General features: G+C 36.1%; 1 protein-coding gene across 1 annotated transcript in view; it reads left to right on the plus strand.

Moving 5' to 3' along the window:
- SLC2A9 (solute carrier family 2 member 9) overlaps window positions 1-21235 on the plus strand; it is an 86067-nt gene that overhangs the window by 31669 nt on the left and 33163 nt on the right. The window contains exons 6-9 of the mRNA XM_042871686.1: window positions 9-141; window positions 8704-8891; window positions 11162-11272; window positions 19856-19957. Of these exons, the coding sequence (XP_042727620.1) occupies window positions 9-141; window positions 8704-8891; window positions 11162-11272; window positions 19856-19957 (534 nt within the window). The remainder of the gene's footprint in view (window positions 1-8; window positions 142-8703; window positions 8892-11161; window positions 11273-19855; window positions 19958-21235) is intronic.

Raw genomic sequence — 21235 nt, forward strand, 5'->3', positions numbered from 1 at the left:
GTCTGCAGGAATCTCGGTGGCCTTTTTTGTTTGGAGTGATCGTTGTTCCTGCATTGGTACAAATTGTGATTCTGCCTTTTCTTCCTGAAAGTCCTCGTTACCTCCTACTTGAAAAACATAATACCAGTAAGGCAGAAAAAGGTATGATGTGTTACTTGAATTCTTGTAATAAAGCTGCTTTTTTTTTTTTTTTTTTTTTTTTTTTTTGTGGGGATGCAGTCTGGAGAGGAATTTTTATATTACTGAAATCAGAATATTCCAACTGTAAATATGCTCCTGGCAATTATTTTCCCCTTGCCTTTTCCATTTGTTTCTGTATATCACTAAAAATCACTGTTGCTTTGGGTTTTTTTTTTTCTATACATGAATTTCTCCAGCAAGCTAACTTATATAATGTTATGCTTGGTGATAGAAACTTAAATCATCCTCTTGCCTATGTGTCAGACACTACATGCAATGTTCATTGGGGAGTGAAAGAAGATTTCAGTGTTTATTGACTGTCCTTTATGTAAAGTCTTTGCCATTTTCTTAATGAAAGCATTTTTTTTTCTTTTGTTCCATAGTGGCTTTGTTTATCGCATGTTCTGTGACTCAACAACCTCTGTTAGTTTGATAAAAATAGCACACATCTATTTATCTGAAAATGTTCAGTGCTCCCATATTTCTTGCTTCAGTTTCACGGACACCGACCAGAATATTTTGCTCTTAACTTACATTCTATGCATAAACTTTTTTTGATGTTACAGATTTTGCATACTCTGCCCTTTGAAATAACAATGGCCAGTTATGGTTCCCAGTACACCATCACACTAAGTTTATTTTTTCTTATTGTAGTGATAATTTAAAAAGAGGAGTGTACATAGAAGGAAAGAGCCTGTTTGTAATATATTTGGTCTCCATAAATCTTTAGCAAGTGTCAGTGAATGTCTGTGGGAGCCATTTCTTCCCCAGGGAGGAATTCAATGACACACCTTTGCTTCATATGCATTTCTATGTCAGACACCCTTTTGTCAGACTGCTCCTCTGCTGCTATCTGTTGTATGGCAACAAAATACAATGGAATATTGTCAGGAAGATTAGGATCAGATAGTTTGCTTGTTTGTTTGTTTGTTTGTTTGTTTAATTGTAAAAGAAACTTGTCTTTGAGAAGAATTCTGAGCTTTGCAGAGACTTGAGGAGGCAGAAAACAGCTTTTCCAGAGGGAAACCATGGCAAGCAGCTTAGGGCAGGCAGTTGAGTAGCTCAGTTCTGTAGCACTATGCCTGGGCTTGGAGAAAATGTCTTTTGGTGCCAAACTTAAACTGTCTCTGTTCAACCTAATAAAATTGTAAATGTATTTGCTATGTATGGCAAAGAGCCTGCATCTGCAATCATGTTGCATAATGTTAGACTTGCTTTAGAGATCTATTCACAATACTTCCACAGTGCTTGGAAACCTCACTAGTAAGAGTAGAGCTGCGTCTCTTGCATGTAGAGCTTAGAAACTGCCATAATTTCTCATGAAAATAACCCCACCTGCTTGGAAATTCACACCACTTACTGTTGGCAATTGCAGTCCGGGATGTTTTCAGAACACACGTGTTCTAAAAATGTTTGAAAATGAATCTAGAAGCATCGGAGGTGGATTTTGAAGTAGAAGACGTCAGAATAGCAAAGTTACCCACACCTTATTTCCAGTGATATGGTAATTGAGATGAGAGGGTCTTCAGCCAGTAGCTTAATAAGGTTTCCTGCGGATGAGAAGTTGGATTTCAGGAGCCACTCTGACAAGTAAAATTAAGCTATAAAATTAGGCACCAAAAGGCAAAGGAGTCTGATATCACTAAATTTTTAAAGTTGATGGATATGAATAGAAGCCTTTGGGCCTGATTAATTCCAAAATCAAGATTTAACCCTGATATGCAGTGTAGTATGTATAGAAACTCTTTTTGAATGTAATCTGCAGAGATTTAAATACAGCTGGTAACTGGTGAATACAGATGTTATATGGTGAATACAGACTGTGTTAAAAGCCTAGGACAGTAATGTCGATATATTCCAATCAATTTTCTTCCCTTTCTTTACCTACTAACAAGTCATTCACCCAAGATTAGACCACTTGCTTCCCAGGCAAGGCAACCTGTTAGGATATCAGATGCAGAATAGGTACGGATCGTTGTTAGGTAGGATTTAGCTGTTCACTCTCCATAAAATCCCCTCTGTAAGTCAGTATAGATCATATCATATTTCTCTGTTGTAAAGTATCTACGTGGCTTATTGTAAATCACATTAGGGAAATAAGCATTTTTTTTCTTACCATTGCACATCCTTTATAATCTCCCTTCTCCTAACATAGATTTGCAAATGAAAGTATCTTTGTATGCTGAGTCACCATCCCTGGAAGTGCTTAAAAATCGTTTGGATGTGGTGCTCAGGGACAAGATTTAGCAGAGGGTTGTTAGAGTTAAGGTAGTATGGTTAGGTTGCAGTTGGACTTGATGATCTCGAAGGTTTTTTCCAACCTGAGCAATTCTATGATTCTATGTGTATTTAGTACACAGATAGGTGGGGAAGATGCCTGTGTGATTCATGGAATGCCTGGGTGAAAAATGACCAGAGAGACCTGCACTTTCAGCCTGATGGGTGGGATTTGGAGATTTCCTCCCCACCAGGGCGCACAGAGAAATCTAGATGAGACAAGAGCTGAGCCTCTGTAATGCAGCAAAATAATGAAAGCTAGTGGGAGGGATTCACAGAATAGGAATGCGAATAACTGAATCAACAGTCAAGAAAAATTGTCTGCATTTTAGTTTTATCTGTAGAAATGTGTAAGGAAAAGCCTGTGTATTAGGGAGACTAGAGAATCATGAAAAAAACTACTGATCTAAGCCATTAATGACAATGCAGTATTCTCCATTATAATGATGACTACAGTAATGCTCTGAAATTATTTGTCTTAGGTTGGATCTGCATATTAATATGAGAAATGCACGAGTCTGTTTTGTGACTAAATCCTTTTCTCTTTCCCCTAACGGAAGAAGGCTACTTGTGCAAATTTCGTGCATTTCATTGTGGATTATGTCTTTTTGGAGAAATATAAAACCATTATTTGCAAAAGGTCCACTGTATTTAAGGCAAATGACTACATTACATCTTTTTATAACATACTCTATGTAAAAGCTTCTAAAATGGAAATGATAATGTTAATCTTCCTAATTATTTTAGAGCAGTAAAAATCCAGTGGTATAATGTAGGTCACTGAGTTTCCACAGAGTTCTGGGCCTGCTTTAATCTCTCCATTTTTTTTTCTGCCCTCGGGAGATTAACCACATTATAACTACCAAATTACAAGTGGCCTCATTCTCTTTTTTGGCAGCAGGGTAAAAGAGCATGATACCCTTAAGTGGCAAACAAGAGACACAACGAGGAAAATGGAGCAAAGTGACAAAAAAGAGAAATGAGGCAAGAGTAGGCAGGTGTCTTGTCTGAGGGTAAAACACACCTCTATGAGGCAAACTATTTCATGAGCACAGGGATAAACAGGGTCCAGATAACTTTTGTCCTTGTGGATACTATGCTAAAAGCAGTGCTAGGAGCTGAGCACTGTTGGACTTTCTGGAGTCAATATCCTGCATCTGGCTCCTTGAGACTACCACCAGTCGAAACCAATCCTGTATTCCTATTTCACTGCTGAATGTTGGAGAACTATCTGGGGGCAGAATGATTGACTGGACTCAACAGCACAATCTATAATCCTGCTTCACTCAGTAAGTTAGAAGTCCGGTAATGGAGAGAGGGAAGAACCATCCCAAGTCCCCTCTCTTTGGAATAAAAGAAGGGAGAAAAATACCTGACATTTATCTTGTATCATCTTAATGCTCACCAGATGATGGACGAGAAATAGATATTCAAGTGATTGGAAGACTCTGGAAGGAGATCACCATTAAATTGTTAGGAAGCTGTGGGAGCAAAGGATAATGGTAGGATCAGGAAGAAAAAGAAATCAGTGGTTGTAATTGTATCCAATTTATTCTCTTCGTTTAAGACTCAAACTCTATGGTGGTGAAACAGGAATTTGGTATTTGTTGAGTATTTGTTGTATGCCAAAGGAATCCCTGATCTGTGACTGTGGCTAGTAGATATGTAGCAATGCAAACAAGACCAACAGTAGTACTGTGATAAAACAGAATAATTTTGTGACTTACAGCAGTGTTTACAAATATTTGAGGAGCTAATACATTTCTTCTGAATAATGCTGTTGCAAAGAAAAAATCTGTATTTTCAATGCAGCTACAGTAACATGTCATGTAAACCAATAATGGAAGTCATTTGGCACCCTAGCTTCCCAGAAAACCATAACATTATTATGTCTTAAGGGTCAAATAACTTGGATATAATGTCACAGTAACATCTGCTGGTGACATAGAAAATCTGTTCAATTGCTGTGTTCAGTCACACATTTACATTCCCATGGTTATTGAAGAAGCATTGCACCTGGTGTAAAAATAATGTAGTTTTAAAACTCTTTAAAGGATGTGGTTTGAGTTGATAGCTCTTGATGTGATAAAAGAGCAGGGCCATTTCTGATTTTAAAAAGTAAGTTGTTATTTTTATTACAAAGCCCCTCATGGAGTCTACATGCACAGGAGGCATTAAAATCAGAGTTGCTGCAGGAAACAAAAAAAATGCTGCAGATCTAGTGATTTAGATGGAGTGTCAGGAAGGTCACCTATGATTTATTTCTGTTTATGTGTGCTTTTTGCATATGTCTCTAAGCATTATAAGCTATACTTGCTCGTTCATGGTATAGGCTCTACCACAATGGAGCTGACTGCCAAAAGCTGGAATTACTACAGCGTGTCTGCCAAGTTTTTCCTAAACCTCGTGTCTTTTAGAAAATTTACTTGGTTTAATGGACTTTGGTGCAGTTTGGTTTATCAATTATTGTGCTTATTGAATGTAGTATGTTGTTATTTTGTTTCCTCTGAACATCTTGGCTAGTTTCAGTGTGAGAACAGAAATGGACGTAATGCCAAACTAGATGCTAATTCACAGATCTGTGAGCAAGTCTTTTGCTTGCAGCTGTATTTACTGAGTTGGAATATCAACTTTGGAGTTTAGTATTAAATGTCACTGTCCTACATGGTTGTAGTTAATTAATATTTTACTACATTTAAATAGCTGTTTAAATCTCTCTTAGCAAAATACTTCCAAATTATTCTTCTGGCTATTCAGTACTTTGATAAAATCAGTGGTATGGGGAAACACTGTTTTTTTCATTTTATCAAATATTTTTACAATGTAAAGTTACTGTGAGGAAATTACTGCACATCTGATTCAAAAACACTGAAGTCAGGTGGTTTTTCTGTAAGCACTGAGGCAGTGAAGCTCCCTGTATGTCCACCATTACCCAGAACAGAAGCCAGTGTTAATGGAAGATGCTTCACTGGGTCCATCTAGACCAGTGCTCTGTCTCTGTAGCCAAAGAAGATGCTGTTTGAGGAGAGTTTAGACAAAGCTTAGTGTTACAGACCCCAGTTTTAGGGTACTTTATTATCAGTGAAAATGAACATATCACTGGGTAACAAAGGGCAATATTATTCAATTATTCAAAACAGCTTTGTATTGCTTCGTTTTAAAGGTGTAAGAAATATTACCCCAGCTACTAGCAGTTACCACACTTGTTTTTGTTTCATCATACAGGGGACTGGCTCTGTTCTGTAAGCCACAATAAAGCATTTTGGTCTTTTGAAATATCTTGAAGTCTGTATGGTAATTTGGTTTCCTTTGCACAATCTTGGAAGTACTGCAGTGGAAAAAGGATTAGGAATCCACATATAGCTGAGTCCCTCTTATGCAGCTTCAGTTAAAGTTTTAAAGAAGTCAGTTTTAAAGAAGAGACATATTGATTTTATTCAGACCCTTTAACCACTTCCAAATGTTTCATCTTTACATAGCTGAGATGAATGGAAACCAGTTGTGTAAATGGTAAGGATTCCTATTTCCTTTTCCCTAGACTGGAAACATTCACTTCTTTTGCTGTTTTTCAAGGTAATGTATCTTAGTCTGCTGAATATCTAGGTCTTCTGGTCTAAGAAAATTAAAAAGAAATCTGGAGAAGATCTAAAGATTGCTAGAACTGTTACAAGCAGGGTACAGATGTGAATGCAAGGTATCCGTATGGAGAGAAGCAGGAAATGAGCCATTGCAGTGGGAGGTAGGAATGACTGCTGTGATTTTCAGTGCCAGTAATGCAGGAGTATAAAATGCAAAATGAATAGAATTGAAAATAACAAATTAAAAGTCTTGATTTTTCCCGAATACTGCAGAGTGTATTTTCACATTAATTATGTATATAAGTGTGATTCTTACTGTACTAAAAAAGTGCTAATGAAAGAACTTTAAAGATGTGTTGAGTAGCTGGAAAATTTGTTAATTACTGTTGTTTACTGAAAACTATGTGTGAGTAGCATAGCATTTTCCTAACATTTTTTGACTTGTTAATTTTATGCATCTGTCAAAGTTTCCTCTTGACTTTTACATCTCTGGTCCTAATACCAGGGAGGGAAGAAAAAGAAAGCAGGTGTCTATATTTTTTTCCTGCCTTATGCTTTGTAATTTTTGGTAATTGCTGTTTTGTGTTTTTTGTTTTAACTTCCTTGTCCCTCTCAAAATGCAGCAAGATCCCTTGTGCAGAACAGACAGATTGCTTCCATTTTACTTGACTGCACCTATATTTTTTAACTTGTGTGCCCTACAGGAATGGAGAGAATTCAAAGGACAGGAAAAAAATCAAGAAAATTGTGCACTGACCTAATTTAGACCAATAAACTGGATGCTTAAAAATCTATGAGAATCATTTCAAAAAAAGAATATTGTAATATATGCCTGGTTATTCTCACAGTTATCTGCATTTTCTTTGTCAGTGCTCTAGCAGTACTGACAGAAGTGTAATTTAAGCACAAGACATTGACTGTAGCATGCTACAGGTTGTTCCAATACTACACATCTTTTCTACTTCACATTTCCTATCATAGCCTTTAAATACATCACACTCATTCTAACTAGTGCTTTGCAAGTCATTTAATAATTAGTGAGAAGTGGCATGACAATAAAACTCAGCAGCTTAAATTCTTGATTCTAAGCTCTGAATTTATTATTTCATTTCTGATTTATAAGAACGATGTGAAAGGACAGTGCGCATGCAGTCTTAGAGAATTTAAAAATTCTGATTTCTCCTTTCCCTAAAGAGAAACTGAATATCAGAATAAACAAATGTTATGAATCAAATCACACAGAGGTGCTAAGCATTCATCCTTTGAAAAATGGTGCCTTCTGTTAACTAGGGTCTGCCTGGCAGAGTGTGCAGCACTGCACACTCACCAAAGTGATGGAGAATAACACACTGGTTGAGGCCAGCTTGTACATGTGGCCAACCCCTCACAGCATCAGATGGCCACTACTTGGCCTTTTTATCTACTGAGTGAAGTTAAAATTTTGTTAACTTCAAAACCTAAATGGAGGCCAGCTGTTTTACTCTTGACTAGTCAATGTTCTTTGCTTTCTTGACCATCTAAGTCCTTTTTGTGATCCAAAAGAATAGGCAGAAAATACGAAGGTTACTGATTTACATGCAGTGCTGTGCAAAGCAGTGGATAAATAAAAATGAGTTGGGCTCTTAGGATAAGTAATTCAACTTAATCATTTAATAAAAATAACTCATTTCCTTTAACAGGAGCAATATTAAGTGACCTGCTGTGTAAAGGATTGTTTTTAGAGTAAGCATCCTACTGGGTCACAAAGTCTTATTACAGGAATATGTTTAATGTAATTGTTTCTCTGCAGTCATTCCAAGATGAACATTTTAAATATCTCTTAAAAAGCCAACCCCTGGGTTATGTTCATAAAATTATGGTGAAATAATCATTAATTTATACCGTATCTGTATTACAAGGTTGGTGGAGATGCACCACCTCCACCAGGAGGTATTCACTTGTAGTACCTTTTGGAGGAGATGTGAGAGGAAAAGCTTTTATCATTCAAACTGGAAGGGCATCTCAGTGAGTCAACAACATGCAATAATATAATACAAAGTTGGCTTTTTTGCAGGAAGATACAGGGTTGTTTGCTTATATTTATCAGGTAAATTCACTCCTAAATGTAAATTGTCAATAGATAGAAAGTTTTTAACCTCTTTGGATAATTCTTTCTAGTAATAAATATATTGAAGAAGTTAATTCTTATCTATATGCCATTGAAAATTATATATTATGAAGACAAATAGCTGTTCCTTTCAAATGTTTGCCTTTCTTGTTTCATCAGGCACATGAACATTTTTCCATATTATTACTTCTCTATCCAATCTATCTGTAACAATAAAATCTGCTATACAATTTGGTCACAAAAGTAGCTAATTTAAATAACGTTAAGAACTGCTTTTATATTAAACTTTTCTTTCTCAGCATATGCACGGTTTTGACTCTGACTTTATGCGGTATTATATATGAAATAATATAGGGAGAGGTTTGATATGGTGCTAAATTATTTATATTCTTGTTGCCGTTTCAGAAATAAGTTGCAAGGATTATACCCAGAATAGAATCATATTTTTGGAAGAATAATTATTTTGGAGCCCATGAATGTCTCCGGCTTGTCTCACGTGTCATGCAACAAATCCGTTACAAATGATTAGTGTCTAGCTTAAAGTTTGTTCTCTGTTTGTAGCATTTCAGACCTTCCTTGGGAAAGACGACGTGTCTCAAGAAGTAGAAGAAGTTCTGGCAGAGAGTCGAGTCCAAAGAAACACCAAATTAGTGTCAGTGCTTCAGCTCCTTAGAACCCGTGCTGTACGGTGGCAAGTCATCACTGTGGTCGTCACCATGGGATGCTACCAGCTTTGTGGGCTAAATGCAGTAAGTGTCCTTCAGACTGTTGCATCTTATTGCATATGGTTGCTGCTGAAATAAACTGCAAATGTGACTCCTCACTGTCATTTTGTGCATTAAGTGATAATTCAGTTTTCACGCTGTAAAGTGAACTATAAAAATATTTGTATAGGTAAGGTATGTTTGTTTTGTTTGGTTTCCCTAATTATGAGATTTCAGTGCTAATAAGATATTTTGTTCCTTATCGTGGATACTTTTTTGTGAAGAGAACTGAAATTAACTTCTGGAGAACAGGCATCTCAGGGAAGACCTTTCATTCTCTACAACTTCCTGGGTTGAGTCACTGTACCTGGGAGTGTCCAATAAACATATAGATATGGAATTGAGATACATGGTTTAGTGGGCATGGCATGGGTGACTGGTCATTGGACTCAATGATCTTAGTGGTCTTTTCTAGCCTTAATTATTCTATGATTTTAATCCAGAGTCTCTAACGTTATTGATGACATAAGCGAAATAAAATGACACAGCTAAACTTCCAGGAGAAGAAGGGCTTGGGGCCTTTATGGATATTAAATAAGTGACAGAAATTGTCCAGTATTCCATGGCAGAGCAGAACCACACTCATATCTTGTGCGTGTGTTTGTCAGGGATCCAGACCAAAATGAAAGGTGGAGTTGTTTTAAAGTATAATTTAATGCCTCAAGAAAAATTTTTGTTTTGACCTGTGTGTTGAGTCAGCTATTTCAAGCCTTACCTTTGTTTTATTTCTACTTTATTTCTCCAACCATGTTGCACATTATAATATTATTCACATCAAATTTACATTCCGAAATTGATTAACTGATTCATCCAGAAACAAAAAATGAAGAGCACAAAAGTAAATGATGAAAGCCATTAAGAGAAGTATTGGAACACTTAAATACAAGCTCAGGTTCCTTGTCTCTTCTGCCTGGCTTTCCTGACTGACCTTGGCAAGTCACCCAAAGCTCAGAAAATGAGGAAGAGGTACAGATGTGTCAACCTGGTTCTCGGTTTATCTAGATGTGTCTGAAATCACTTGCTGGGTGTGAGTCATTGTCAACAAGGTTTCACTAACCGCAAAAGCATCTCTTAAGTTATAGCTCTCACCCTTCACTTTGTCTGTAGTGCCCTGTTAGTCAGTCTGATCTTTTCAATAACCACCATCTGGGCAGGGCATATGGGAAAGCTGGACCTCTTTCAGGCAAGTCTCTCAGGTCCCTCTCAGGGGAAATTACCAAATGGCAGACCTCTGTAATAATCCTGCTGATATCTGTGTATATTTACTCAATTTTAAAGCTTTATTTTATAATTAAAAAAAAAAGTTCAGAAACAGTACAATCGCCAGTTTCCATGTGGAATAGAAATCATGGTGAAGCCCTGATCATATTAATCTATTTGATTATAACAGAATTTCAGACAACCCAACCTCAATTGACAACAGTAAATGAATTCATATTAGCGTCTTTTCACCTGATAAAACGTATCTCTGATGCATAACATTCATAACAGTTAGATTCCACCATTATATCTTGGTTCTAAAGCAGAACAAAACCACAGAGAAGTTGTAATTCATTGGTAGACTTCTAATATTTTCATATAAAATAATACATTGTACTGCATGTTACTTTGACAGAGTATTCCCAAATGGGATCCTTAGGCTTCTGTGGGATCCCTCCTGCCACCAAAGGTCTTTATTTTCAACTCCAAGAAATCTTGCTAGGGATGCGGGCCAAGCAGCAATGTGTTTTCTGTAAGCAAAAAACCTACTGTAATGTGCTCTTCAAGCTTGCTATAGAGAAGACCTGGCATCAGGCAGCTGTAGGAAGAGATCTGTATGCATACAGCATGCAATGTAATATGCATTAGTGTTGTTGCATCAGTTGCCTTTTTGCTGCTTTCTTTTCACAGAATTATAGAATGTTTGACATGAAAGGGATCCATAAAGGTCACCTTTCCTGAAAATGTCCAACTCCTTTTCAATGAACAGGGGCATCTACAGTTCAATCAGGTGCTTAGAGCCCTGTCCAGCCTGATCTTGAATGTCTCCAGGAACAGAGCAGCCACCACCTCTCTGGGCAACCTTTTGAAGGGAATTGTTGAAATTATTAGGAAGGAACATGACAGGTGTTTGCAATCCAGTTCATTTCATCCTAAAAACTATTGTTGACTCTTCACCAAACAAGTCTCAATCTAAGAGATACTTGAACTGAATGACAAAGGCTAGTATTCCAAACCACAGTGATTAATAACTCATTCTTTTCTCTCTCATATAGATCTGGTACTACACAAACAACATCTTTAGTGAAGCTGGAATCAATAGCAAAACAATCCCATATGTTACTCTAAGCACTGGTGCCGTTGAGACCCTTGCTGCTGTTTCTTCTGTAAGTAAGGTTAAAGAATTCATTAACATGCTTAATACTTAAATTACCGGTTTCATCTCCTTATATAGATTAAAACATGGCCAGAATAGTATATTGAAGATTAAGTGTAGTAATTAATAAAAACAATTGAAAATGCTATTTCTGGATTTAATTCTAAATCCAATTGTCCTCTGTATGAGTGAAGAGGAGGAAGGTCGGAAATGCAAGGCCTAAAGCACCATAAGTGAAACACATTACTGACTTGACTACAACACTGGTTGCTGAAGGAAATTCGTTTCTGTTTACATTGCAATAAACAAGAAAAAAATAGGCAGGTCCTTGGAATGGAAGGTTGCAAAGAAGCAAATACTCTTTCCTTTCACTGTTAGATTTCTTTTTATTATCTTCACATATCTTACACCAAGTGTATTTGCAAAATATTGGGCACAGCAGACAAGCATTTTTAAATGTCAGATGGAAGGCATTGGCAAAAATCCTTTCCAGTGGCACAGCAATTGCTTATGACCTGCAAAATGTTAAACTAAATACATCTATCAAGTTTATTTTCTTGTAGTCACAAGGATCTTTTTATTCTCATTTTTGTGAATTTCCACTTTTTTTTTTTCATAAACCATCACTTACTTATGTCCGTGTTTGTTTGTTTAAGGAACATACTTTTTAATATGGGGAGATAGTACAATCCCTGGAAATCCCTACCTCTCACAAGTTCATGATACTCTGCTTTAAGATATATGTAAAAATTATTATTATTCTTATGATGGCAGCTATTTGAGAGAAGAATATATCTATTCTGTGGAAAGAGATGATAATTGAATGGGAATGATTTCACAATATTAAGAGTGTTCTATTAATGGGGTCTATCATCTTCAGTTCCTCCTTGCTATCCATTTGTGGTGCTCAAGCAGAGCACAGAGCATGGCTCTTTCAGAGAGGCTGTTGTGGCTACCTACTTTGTTTCCTTGTATATTTAGTAACTTCTTTATGTATGAGAGGAATACATTCGGTACTTCTTTCTATGCCTCTGGTAATGCTCATGTATTGGCATCTCTACCTTCTTAAAATTTACTCTTTCAGCTCAAGAGAAGTGTTGCTTTGAAGCCTTATTTTTATTTCAGTAATCTTCATAAACGTTCCACTGCTGCTGTTTAAAAGAACAAGAGATGAATTCAGTGTTTTAACTGCAAGTTGTACCGCTTCTCATTTCTATGAATAAATTCCTTGTTTTCATGCCTAGAAGTAAGAATGGGATATTTCCTTCCTCTTGCAATGTCTCAACTACAATTTTTGCTTTTTTTAAAAAGTGTATTTGGGAGTGTTAGATATGGATTCAGGTGCATATGCCTTACAGACCTTATTAAGGGTGAAAAGAGAAGAAGCAGAAAAAAGCAAGGGGAGAACTTAACTTTCTTTGTATTTTTTTGTGGTTCTTCTTAACAGAAACCAGACTTGCTAACAAATTCCAGGGTTTCAGTAAATACTCCTATAAGTAATAGAACCAGATCTCTTTAGTAAATGGTCCACAATACAATCAGTACCACCTCTGATCATTATACAGCTGCAAGATGTTCAAATGCATGGACTTTGAACCTCAGTGAGAATAACGGGGATTCATCTGTTGATGAACCTTTGCTGATATTTGATAGCCTTGATAGAATTTCTTTCTTTGAATTTGTCTAGATACCTTTTGACTTCTAAATGTTTTTAGAATCAACAGCATCCTAAAACAATACATTTCACAATTTAAAAAGACTTTGCACTGAAACTGTTGAATATAAGATACACCAAGTATGGGCTATAAGAAATGATAATAACTAATTGCAAAATTATTCTTGGAGAGATAGCTGTCCCTGTGGGATTCTGTGTCTGTTTGTCTGGAATCCATTGGTCCTGAAAAGCTCATTAGGCAAGAATGATTCTTTTTATAATCACCTGTGTCATCGAATCTTATTAAAGTTCAGAAACTCAAAAATGTTTGCAGAAACTAAAGAAGATCTTAAAAAATAGGACTTGTGGCCTGAAATTTATAAGAATAAATTCAGTAATGAAAGGTTCCCAGTGCTGCACTTTAGGAACAAAAAGCTTCATATGCACAAATATAAAGTGTCATGTGGAACTCTGTCAAAAGGCTTACTGAAGTCACAATCCATCATGTTTTTCATTTTCTTTCTATCTGCTTAGCTTTCTCCCCGACAGCAAAAGGAGTCGTACTGATCTGCACTGAACAAATCTGTTTTGACTGCTCTTATCACCTTACTATCTTCTAGCTGTTGTCAGACTGATTGGTTAATAATTTATCCCAGTGTCTGGGGAGGACAAGGGATTCTGCCTCTCTTCTCCGTGTGCAATAAAGGATAGGTGTTCTCTCTGCCTAGATCCAGTGCTCTCAGAAATTACCATTGAGTCACAAGATTTTGGGGATTTTTATGATTATGAAAGCCTCATTTTTATTAATAAATTTAGAGGAGGAAAAAGGTAGTCTCTAATCAATATGCTACTGCATGCAGATTTAAGGGGAAAAAAGTGACCTGGCAATGAAAATAGTTTTTTTATCCAAGCAAAATATTTATGTAGCTCATCATCTATAATTGTAGAAAGCCATAAATAGTTGCCTACATGAGCAAACTGTTGGCTTCTAAAATTGCCTACCATGCTAATTTGTTTTGTCTATGTAAAATTTCAATTGTGTGAATTTGCAAATGACTTGCAAATGCTTTGCTCAGTCCCAAGAAGCCATGACTAAGCATTCTAAGAAGTGAAATAAAAAAAATACCTAGTGATTCATTTAGAATATCAAATACTGAATTATTTTAGATGCAATGAGTCACTAATTACTTGTTACAAACTTCATCCTCATTTCACAGTTTCAAATGTAAATGTGTGCAATCTTTATAGAGCAAATCCATGAGCTGAGACATGCTTAGATTTATATATTTGAGAAAAGTAATGAGAAAGAACAAGCAGGAGAAAAGAGATATTGACCAAAAAACTTCCCAGACATGCTGGAGTACAAGTGGGCATATTTTCACTGCAGGGTGAATTGCAAATTGTGATCCTGTTAATGCATGCTGCCTTAATCCACAAATGGTCAATGTGATCATTTTAAGGCAAGGATATTATTCCTTCTAAATTGTTTTATTACAATAGAGCTTTAGGACAGACAAAATTACATGCAAGGAATTAATGTGTAATGCCTTCCAGGAAAAAAAATCTCTTACGAAACACCACTCTGTAGATTTGAGCGACAGTCTGTTAGAGACTGCATTTCCTTAGTACAAATCTTTCTGCAGGATATATTCAGAAAATGAAAGTTCTGTAGACACAACTCCATGCTTTCAAGCATTAAAAACGTTTTTTGAGTTATTTGTGTTCCTTTTTTTTTTTTCTTTTTTTTTTCTTTTTTTTTTCAGTCTGTTCTATCTTCAGGGTATTCAAAAGCTAACATTAGAAAATAAAACACCAGCCATGATAGTCTATCATAGATCAAGGTCAGTATCTAATCTGCCTTTTATAATTGTGTGCCTGACACAAGACAGACGTGGAATTTTTAATAAATAAATCATTATTAGTAGGAACTTTGCTTCAAAAATACCACAGCTTATTGAAGTCACACAACAGGAATTAGATAGTGGGTTTTTTGTGTGCTGCCCTAAGAGTTGATCCAGGCACTATTAAGATGAAGGCTGGAACAAATCTGTGTGTGGGCTGCATCTTGGTCAGGCTAGCCTAGCAGACATTCAGTATGGAAACCATATTTATTGAGTGGAAAAGTTTCTCTGTCAGGTGAGATTGATTATGGATAGTTTACTGCAAATTAGAAACTTAGAAATAAATTTCTTTGCTGATAGTGATCCCTACACTGGTAGCTACCATGAAGGAGGCTTGGCATTCAAACAGGTTCTTCAGGGCAGTAGTAAAGGGCTGCAGTTGAAGGAGTTTTTGGACTTGCCCTCAGAAATATGGTTTGAATTTTGGGCAGTCCTGTGAGAGCCAGGAATTGAATTTGATGATCTTTGTGGGTTGTTTCCAACTTGGGATATTCTGTGATTCTGTGATCTTATCCAGCCATGGCATTAACATGGATTCAGGTGAACTGATATGCCTGCAAAGACACTTTAGGCTTGTGCTTATGTGATCAAATGTGGCGCTGTACCTTTAAAGTCCAGTTTAGGTACTGTTTCTTTGTTTTGCAATTGTATAATTCATACCAGAAGCAAAAGGATATAAAAATAGAAATCAAAAACCCATTTGTAACTCACAGTCTTCTGTTACTCTACTTTTCTTGAATGAGTGATACTACACATTATGTCATAAATAGACATGTCAGTGGTATAAATATGATTATCCACTCCAGCCCAGCTATTTAAAATGGAAATAACATGGACTTGGCATGTCACATTAAATCTGAATCTAGACTTAAAGTATTTCTCATATCTACTTGCAAAATACATGGAAAAGAAAGTTTAGTTACTCTCAATGTTAACATATAGATCAGACTTCCGTATAGAGCGGAGAAATGAAAAAAAATCTAATAAGGTTATTAGTATGATTTTGGGGCCAGGAAGTGAGTAGGGAATAGTATTCATTGCCCTCCCTCCCATTTGGGCTGCAGAACTTGCTTACATATTCATCTTTCTCCCTGTCTTGTCTGATCTTTTATAACGTGATCTGCTTTCAACATGTCAGTCCCCCAAAATCAGCAGCTGACTCAAGTGAAAAGATCAGCATTTGCTTTTTAAGCTTTATTGACAGGTGTTTCCTGTCAGACAAAAGAAAGTATCAGTTGCCTTATTATCAACAAACATTTTGGTTGGAAGGATTTTGGTTGCAATTTTTTTTTTTTTTTTAAACACATTTTCAGTAATTTAAGCTATGTTAATCACAATGACTCCGGGCATAGGTTTCTACAAATGTCTGTTTATGATCACATGTTAAGTATCAACCTACTCAATTTGGCAAATAACTCAGTGTGCTATCACTTGTAAAGTTCTTTTTATGACTTTACTACAGCATATGCTGAATTCCTTATTATTTCATTTATTCTGCCAAACAGTATATTTTTTGTTACAAGTCTTTAATAGGTAAGAATTGCCAGTGGAGCATGCAGACTTATAAATACTTGAAAACTAGTGAATCATTTTCAACTTCCTATGAGTCATGGGCCTCTTGGTGAGTTTTGCAAGTTAACAAGTTTTGGAGTTGTATAGTCATAACCAAAAATGAAATTATGGTCAGTTTACAGTCCTTTTTATGGCATGCTTTACTTTTTTTGGTTGTTTCTTTTTTTAACCAAGGAAACTTCAGATTTTATCTGAGTTTTTTTTTTTTCCATCAAGAAAATGAGAACAGACAGCAGAGAAATTTGAAATATTGATGCTTTATCAGAAGTTTCCTTAAGAAATCCTAGAAGATAAATTAGTTTATTAATTACAATTTAGTGAAAAATGCTTGACGGAATGGCTGTTGAAGCATCTGTGTACTTAATTTAAGCAATATTTTAAGCCCCAGTAAAAAAAAAGGGCCCTCTGAGAGGCTTTTCTGATGCAGATTGGTTTTTCATGTTTGAACAACTGTGACCTGTTAATATTTCGTGGGGTGGTTCTGCACCTGTCTGCCTGCTTCTCCACAAAGACATTGCTTCCCAAGAACACATGCTGCCTGTTACCACAGTCTTGTAGTTTTTGACCAGATAAGGAGCATGCATTAAATTGTTGCTCTTGCCTTTCACGAGCTTGACTCAGTCTAGTATCCCATTTCAGTTGAGACTGCTATGCCTCATTTGAATCTGTTCCACAAGTAGTTGTGTTTTGATGGGTTGTATTTTGTTGGGTTAGAACTACTGATTCAAAAAGTATGACATGCACTTGAGAGAAGTAGAGGAGTTTTTATCTTTAAACTGAAAATAGAGTGCTTCTGCCCATAATTGTTCAGGTTGATCATGTCTAACGGAGAAGCTTCTGAGTCAGTGTGCACCAAGGTTTTGTAATGCTGTCAGTGTGATTTACCTAGTATCACCTTTGGAAACAAAAGTTAACAATTCCCAGCAAGCTGGGTACGTCGTAGTGTCCCAGTGAGTAAGTACAAAAATTGCTTTTAATATTCTCTAGAAGATGAAGTTGGTCCATTCCATAAATCATAAGATATGCCACCAAGAATCGTAATGATAAATTCTTTGAGGCAAAAACTGTAGGAAGTGTCCAGAAGCTGAAACATTCAAGTTCCTAAGAGCCGTTGTCTTAAATAAATGACAGTGACTCTGAGTGTGATGAATGCTTGAGAAGCTTGGCTTCAGCTTGGGGAAAATTACGTCTGAATGAAAAAAATAAATAAATTAGAATACATTAGAAAGTATTGCTCTCTTCTGCAGATAGCACATGGGGCCTGCTATAACATTGTCTGTACTTGGCTGCTCACAGTTAAAACTGGGAGTTCCTCAGACCCACCTAGATTTGCCTAAATGTGCCCAAAATACTTACTTCAACTTATGCAGTCATGAGTGTATGTACAAAACTCTTTGGAGTCTTCCATTGCTGGGATTTGCTTTTCTTTGAGCTTGATTTTTTTTCTGCATTTTGCTTTGTACATGAATCCTCTGTGAACCAATTTTCCTCTGAGAGAAATGTTCAGCACTCACTCCTTTTTAATACAAAACTCCACCAGCTGTTGTAACACCAAGATTTTTTAATAGCAAACACCAATCTATAATTGAAAAAGGGAATGTCATTTTTATGCCAAATTATCTGTGCATCATCCATTGCGGCACACACTGCAGAAGTCTCCATCTTCTAAAGAACTCATCAGACCATTTCACATCCTTCATTTTTATAAAAACTTTCTCTTGGTTACGTTTATACATGGCCACATGTATTTTCAGGATGGATTCATTAGTCATAGTTGAAAATACTTGGCATCTTCTAGGGTTTTGGCAGTGCAGCAGTTGCAGTTTCAGAACATTTGGACTCTGTGAGTGCAGTGTAAAGCCTTAATAACATCAGAGGGAGTCTATTTTAAACACTGCTCTGAAATAAATTCTATTACAGAATCTGTGGAAACTGTCAAAATGAGTATATTTCCTCATTTAAGGAAATAATGCTAGAGCTGGCTGGCTGCTCACTGCGTTCTGCAGCATCACAATGCTCTGCGGTGTGGAAGACCACCTCTATGGGGTGAGGGGGTGCCAAGTCCTAAAGCCTTTTCTATCAGCTGCTGCTAAGGCTGGCATTGTGAGAGAGGAATTTCTTCCCTGATTGGCTGTGCTTCCTTATACCATGTTTCTTCTAGATATTTACAGTGTAGTGGTCTGCGTTGCTGCAATAAATAAGCAAACAAACAAATAAATGGGTGTTGCTCCAGATTTCATTTTATTTACTCAATTTATCTTCTGCTTGAGAGGTGTCTGAAAGGGGGTTTTCAGTCCCCAATACGTAACTGTGACAAACAGTTGTGAAATTCTAACTCTAAGTTATTTGAAGTGAGAAATATTGGGCTTCATCAAATCATTTTATCATTTTCATTTTGTAATTTGTAATTATAGTAGTTGTCAGTGAAAGCAGTATATTAGAAAAATGTTATGATAGATATTAGTCTAATGACTCAGACTAGCAAAAAAAAGTTTCTTGTTGCAGCTTTTAAAAAATTTCTTCTCTGTTTTCATCTCTAACAGAAAAGTATTCAGATTTTGTGACTTTTTACAAAGGCAATTTATTTTCAGGTGTTAAATTTAAATTCAGAATGTGAATAAATGCCTCTTCTATAACCCCTTTTCCCTTCTTTTATCTGACTATTCGAATTAAAACTTCATCATGGCTAACTTCTGTTTTTAATTCAGACAAGCCAGAAATTAAAAAGCAAATTGCAGATGAAGGAAAAATGATTTAATCTGTGTTTATGAATATGTTATGCTGAAGACACATTTTAATACATAATTTTTAAACCATTAAAGTTCATTTTGAAAGATATACTGAATTCGCCATTGAAATTAATAAATATTTGTTATACAGTTGAGATGTATTTTGTTTCAACCTTTTGATGTTTAAAAAACATTAATAACATTATTGTATGAATTTGGTGCAAATCTGCAGCTGATTCCATCAAAGCAGAATGAGTTTTCCCCTAAAAAAGTGAGTGGTAAGATGAAATTGAGCTTGAGATCCTTACTATCATATTATGTATATGGCTAAGGTGCAGCCTTCTTTATTAAGAAACTGGGGATAGCAGTAACTTTGAAATATGCCAAACTAATAATACTAATGTGGAATTAACCTGTTGCATATTTTTCCATCTATGTGGTTACATTTGCTCAGTAGGAGAAATGCATACATAAAACCATATCAAGTAATGTTTTTGGTGGTTTCACTGTTTTGTTCCGAGCTCTTAAAAAATGCCATGCTGATTTGTTTTTCCAAACAGGTAGGACTATGTAAACATAATTATGAAGACAATTATGAATTCAGCAGAGCTGATATGTACAAAATATTCTCTATTGCTTGTATTTTTCATCTTCATATTTACCAGAAGAGCACATTACATTCTCTGATTTCTTCAGTGGCTTATCAAGAAACCCATATGCCTCTTGTTGTTTTCCAGGGCTTAGTTATTGAACGGCTCGGACGCAGGCCTCTTCTCATCGGGGGTTTTGGGTTGATGATCGTCTTCTTTGCAGTTCTTACTGTGTCTCTGACTTTGCAGGTATGGTTCCTATGTATTTTTTGCTCTCTTTTGTCTGTTTTAAACAGTATTCTTACATAAGCATTTTTAATCATTTTGATGTAAGGATGTCTGTCTTTCGCTTGGCTATAAATTTGGTGGTTTCAACATGCTGTGATCAGCTGTACCAGCTTTTGCATCAATTTGTATAATTCATTTCATGGCACAACACGAACTACTCTGAAGACAGTTTTACCCATAGTTGGGAAATGTTATGTTCTGTTTTATTTTTATCTTGTAAAGCAGTCTACTTCAAGTTTTCTTTCATACTGTGTATTCTAACCTTATTCTTCTGCTTGGATGTTTTTGTTTTTGTTTTTTGTTTTTTCCAATTGTGAAAAGTTTCTACATTTAATCTTTTTATCAAGTTACATTTCTGATATTTTCATTGAAAACATGAAGACCTAAGAGCAGATGTTCTGCAAAGGCTAAGTTTCCAGATGCTATTAGAAGTCATGTCCCTAAATATTTCAGATGGTCAAAGGAGGATAGATAAACCAATCTAAAGACATTTTCCATTGTTTATTCTTCAATTTTCATTGTTGTGCTGTTTCCCTCAGTTTTTGAGTGCTTTTGGGATTTAGAAGTGACAGTCTGGAGCAGCATGTTTTTGAGTGGTCTTCTATCAAGCTGTTCCTTGCCTGATGTTGTTTCTGTGTCTTAATATTAATCCAACTTTCAAATGTTACTTTTTGGTTGAAGAAAAGCAGACGCGTGCAGCAACATGGTAGAGTTTTATTTGACTCACCTGTATGTGTAGTACAAGAAAGTTTTACTTCACGTACCTGTCATGACAGTAAGACTGCTCTCCAGAGGAGAGCTTTTATTGCAAGGTTTGTAAACTGACTAAGAATTGCTAAATGGTTTAAAACACCGTTTGATGGATGAGGAGATTCAGCTATTGGAGATCCCTGAAGTTTGAGTCCTATTTCACTTCTTTTCAGAAGTGTCTTGGTCTGTTATAGATTAGAGATTGGGAATTGCTCTGAACAAAGGACCCAGGGTTGATCTCAGGGCAGTTTGTATCTCCTCTGTATTTGCACCTTCACTTTCTCAGTGCCTTAAGGGACCTTGGTTGTGAGTTCAGATGGGAACTCCAGAATGTCTCATTTTGGCAGGTATACAAATCATTTGCTCTATATTAATGCCCAGGAGGCTGTAAGCATGTTTTCTGCATAAAGGAATAAGCCAGACTGTAAGAGAAATCTGTCAGAAAATTAAAGTCATTATTTAATACTGAAATAAATAATAACCTATTTT

The sequence above is a fragment of the Lagopus leucura genome, unplaced genomic scaffold, assembly GCF_019238085.1.
Source record: "Lagopus leucura isolate 7727_CA_CO unplaced genomic scaffold, USGS_WTPT01 Super-Scaffold_100004, whole genome shotgun sequence".
Classification (NCBI taxonomy): Eukaryota; Metazoa; Chordata; class Aves; order Galliformes; family Phasianidae; genus Lagopus; species Lagopus leucura.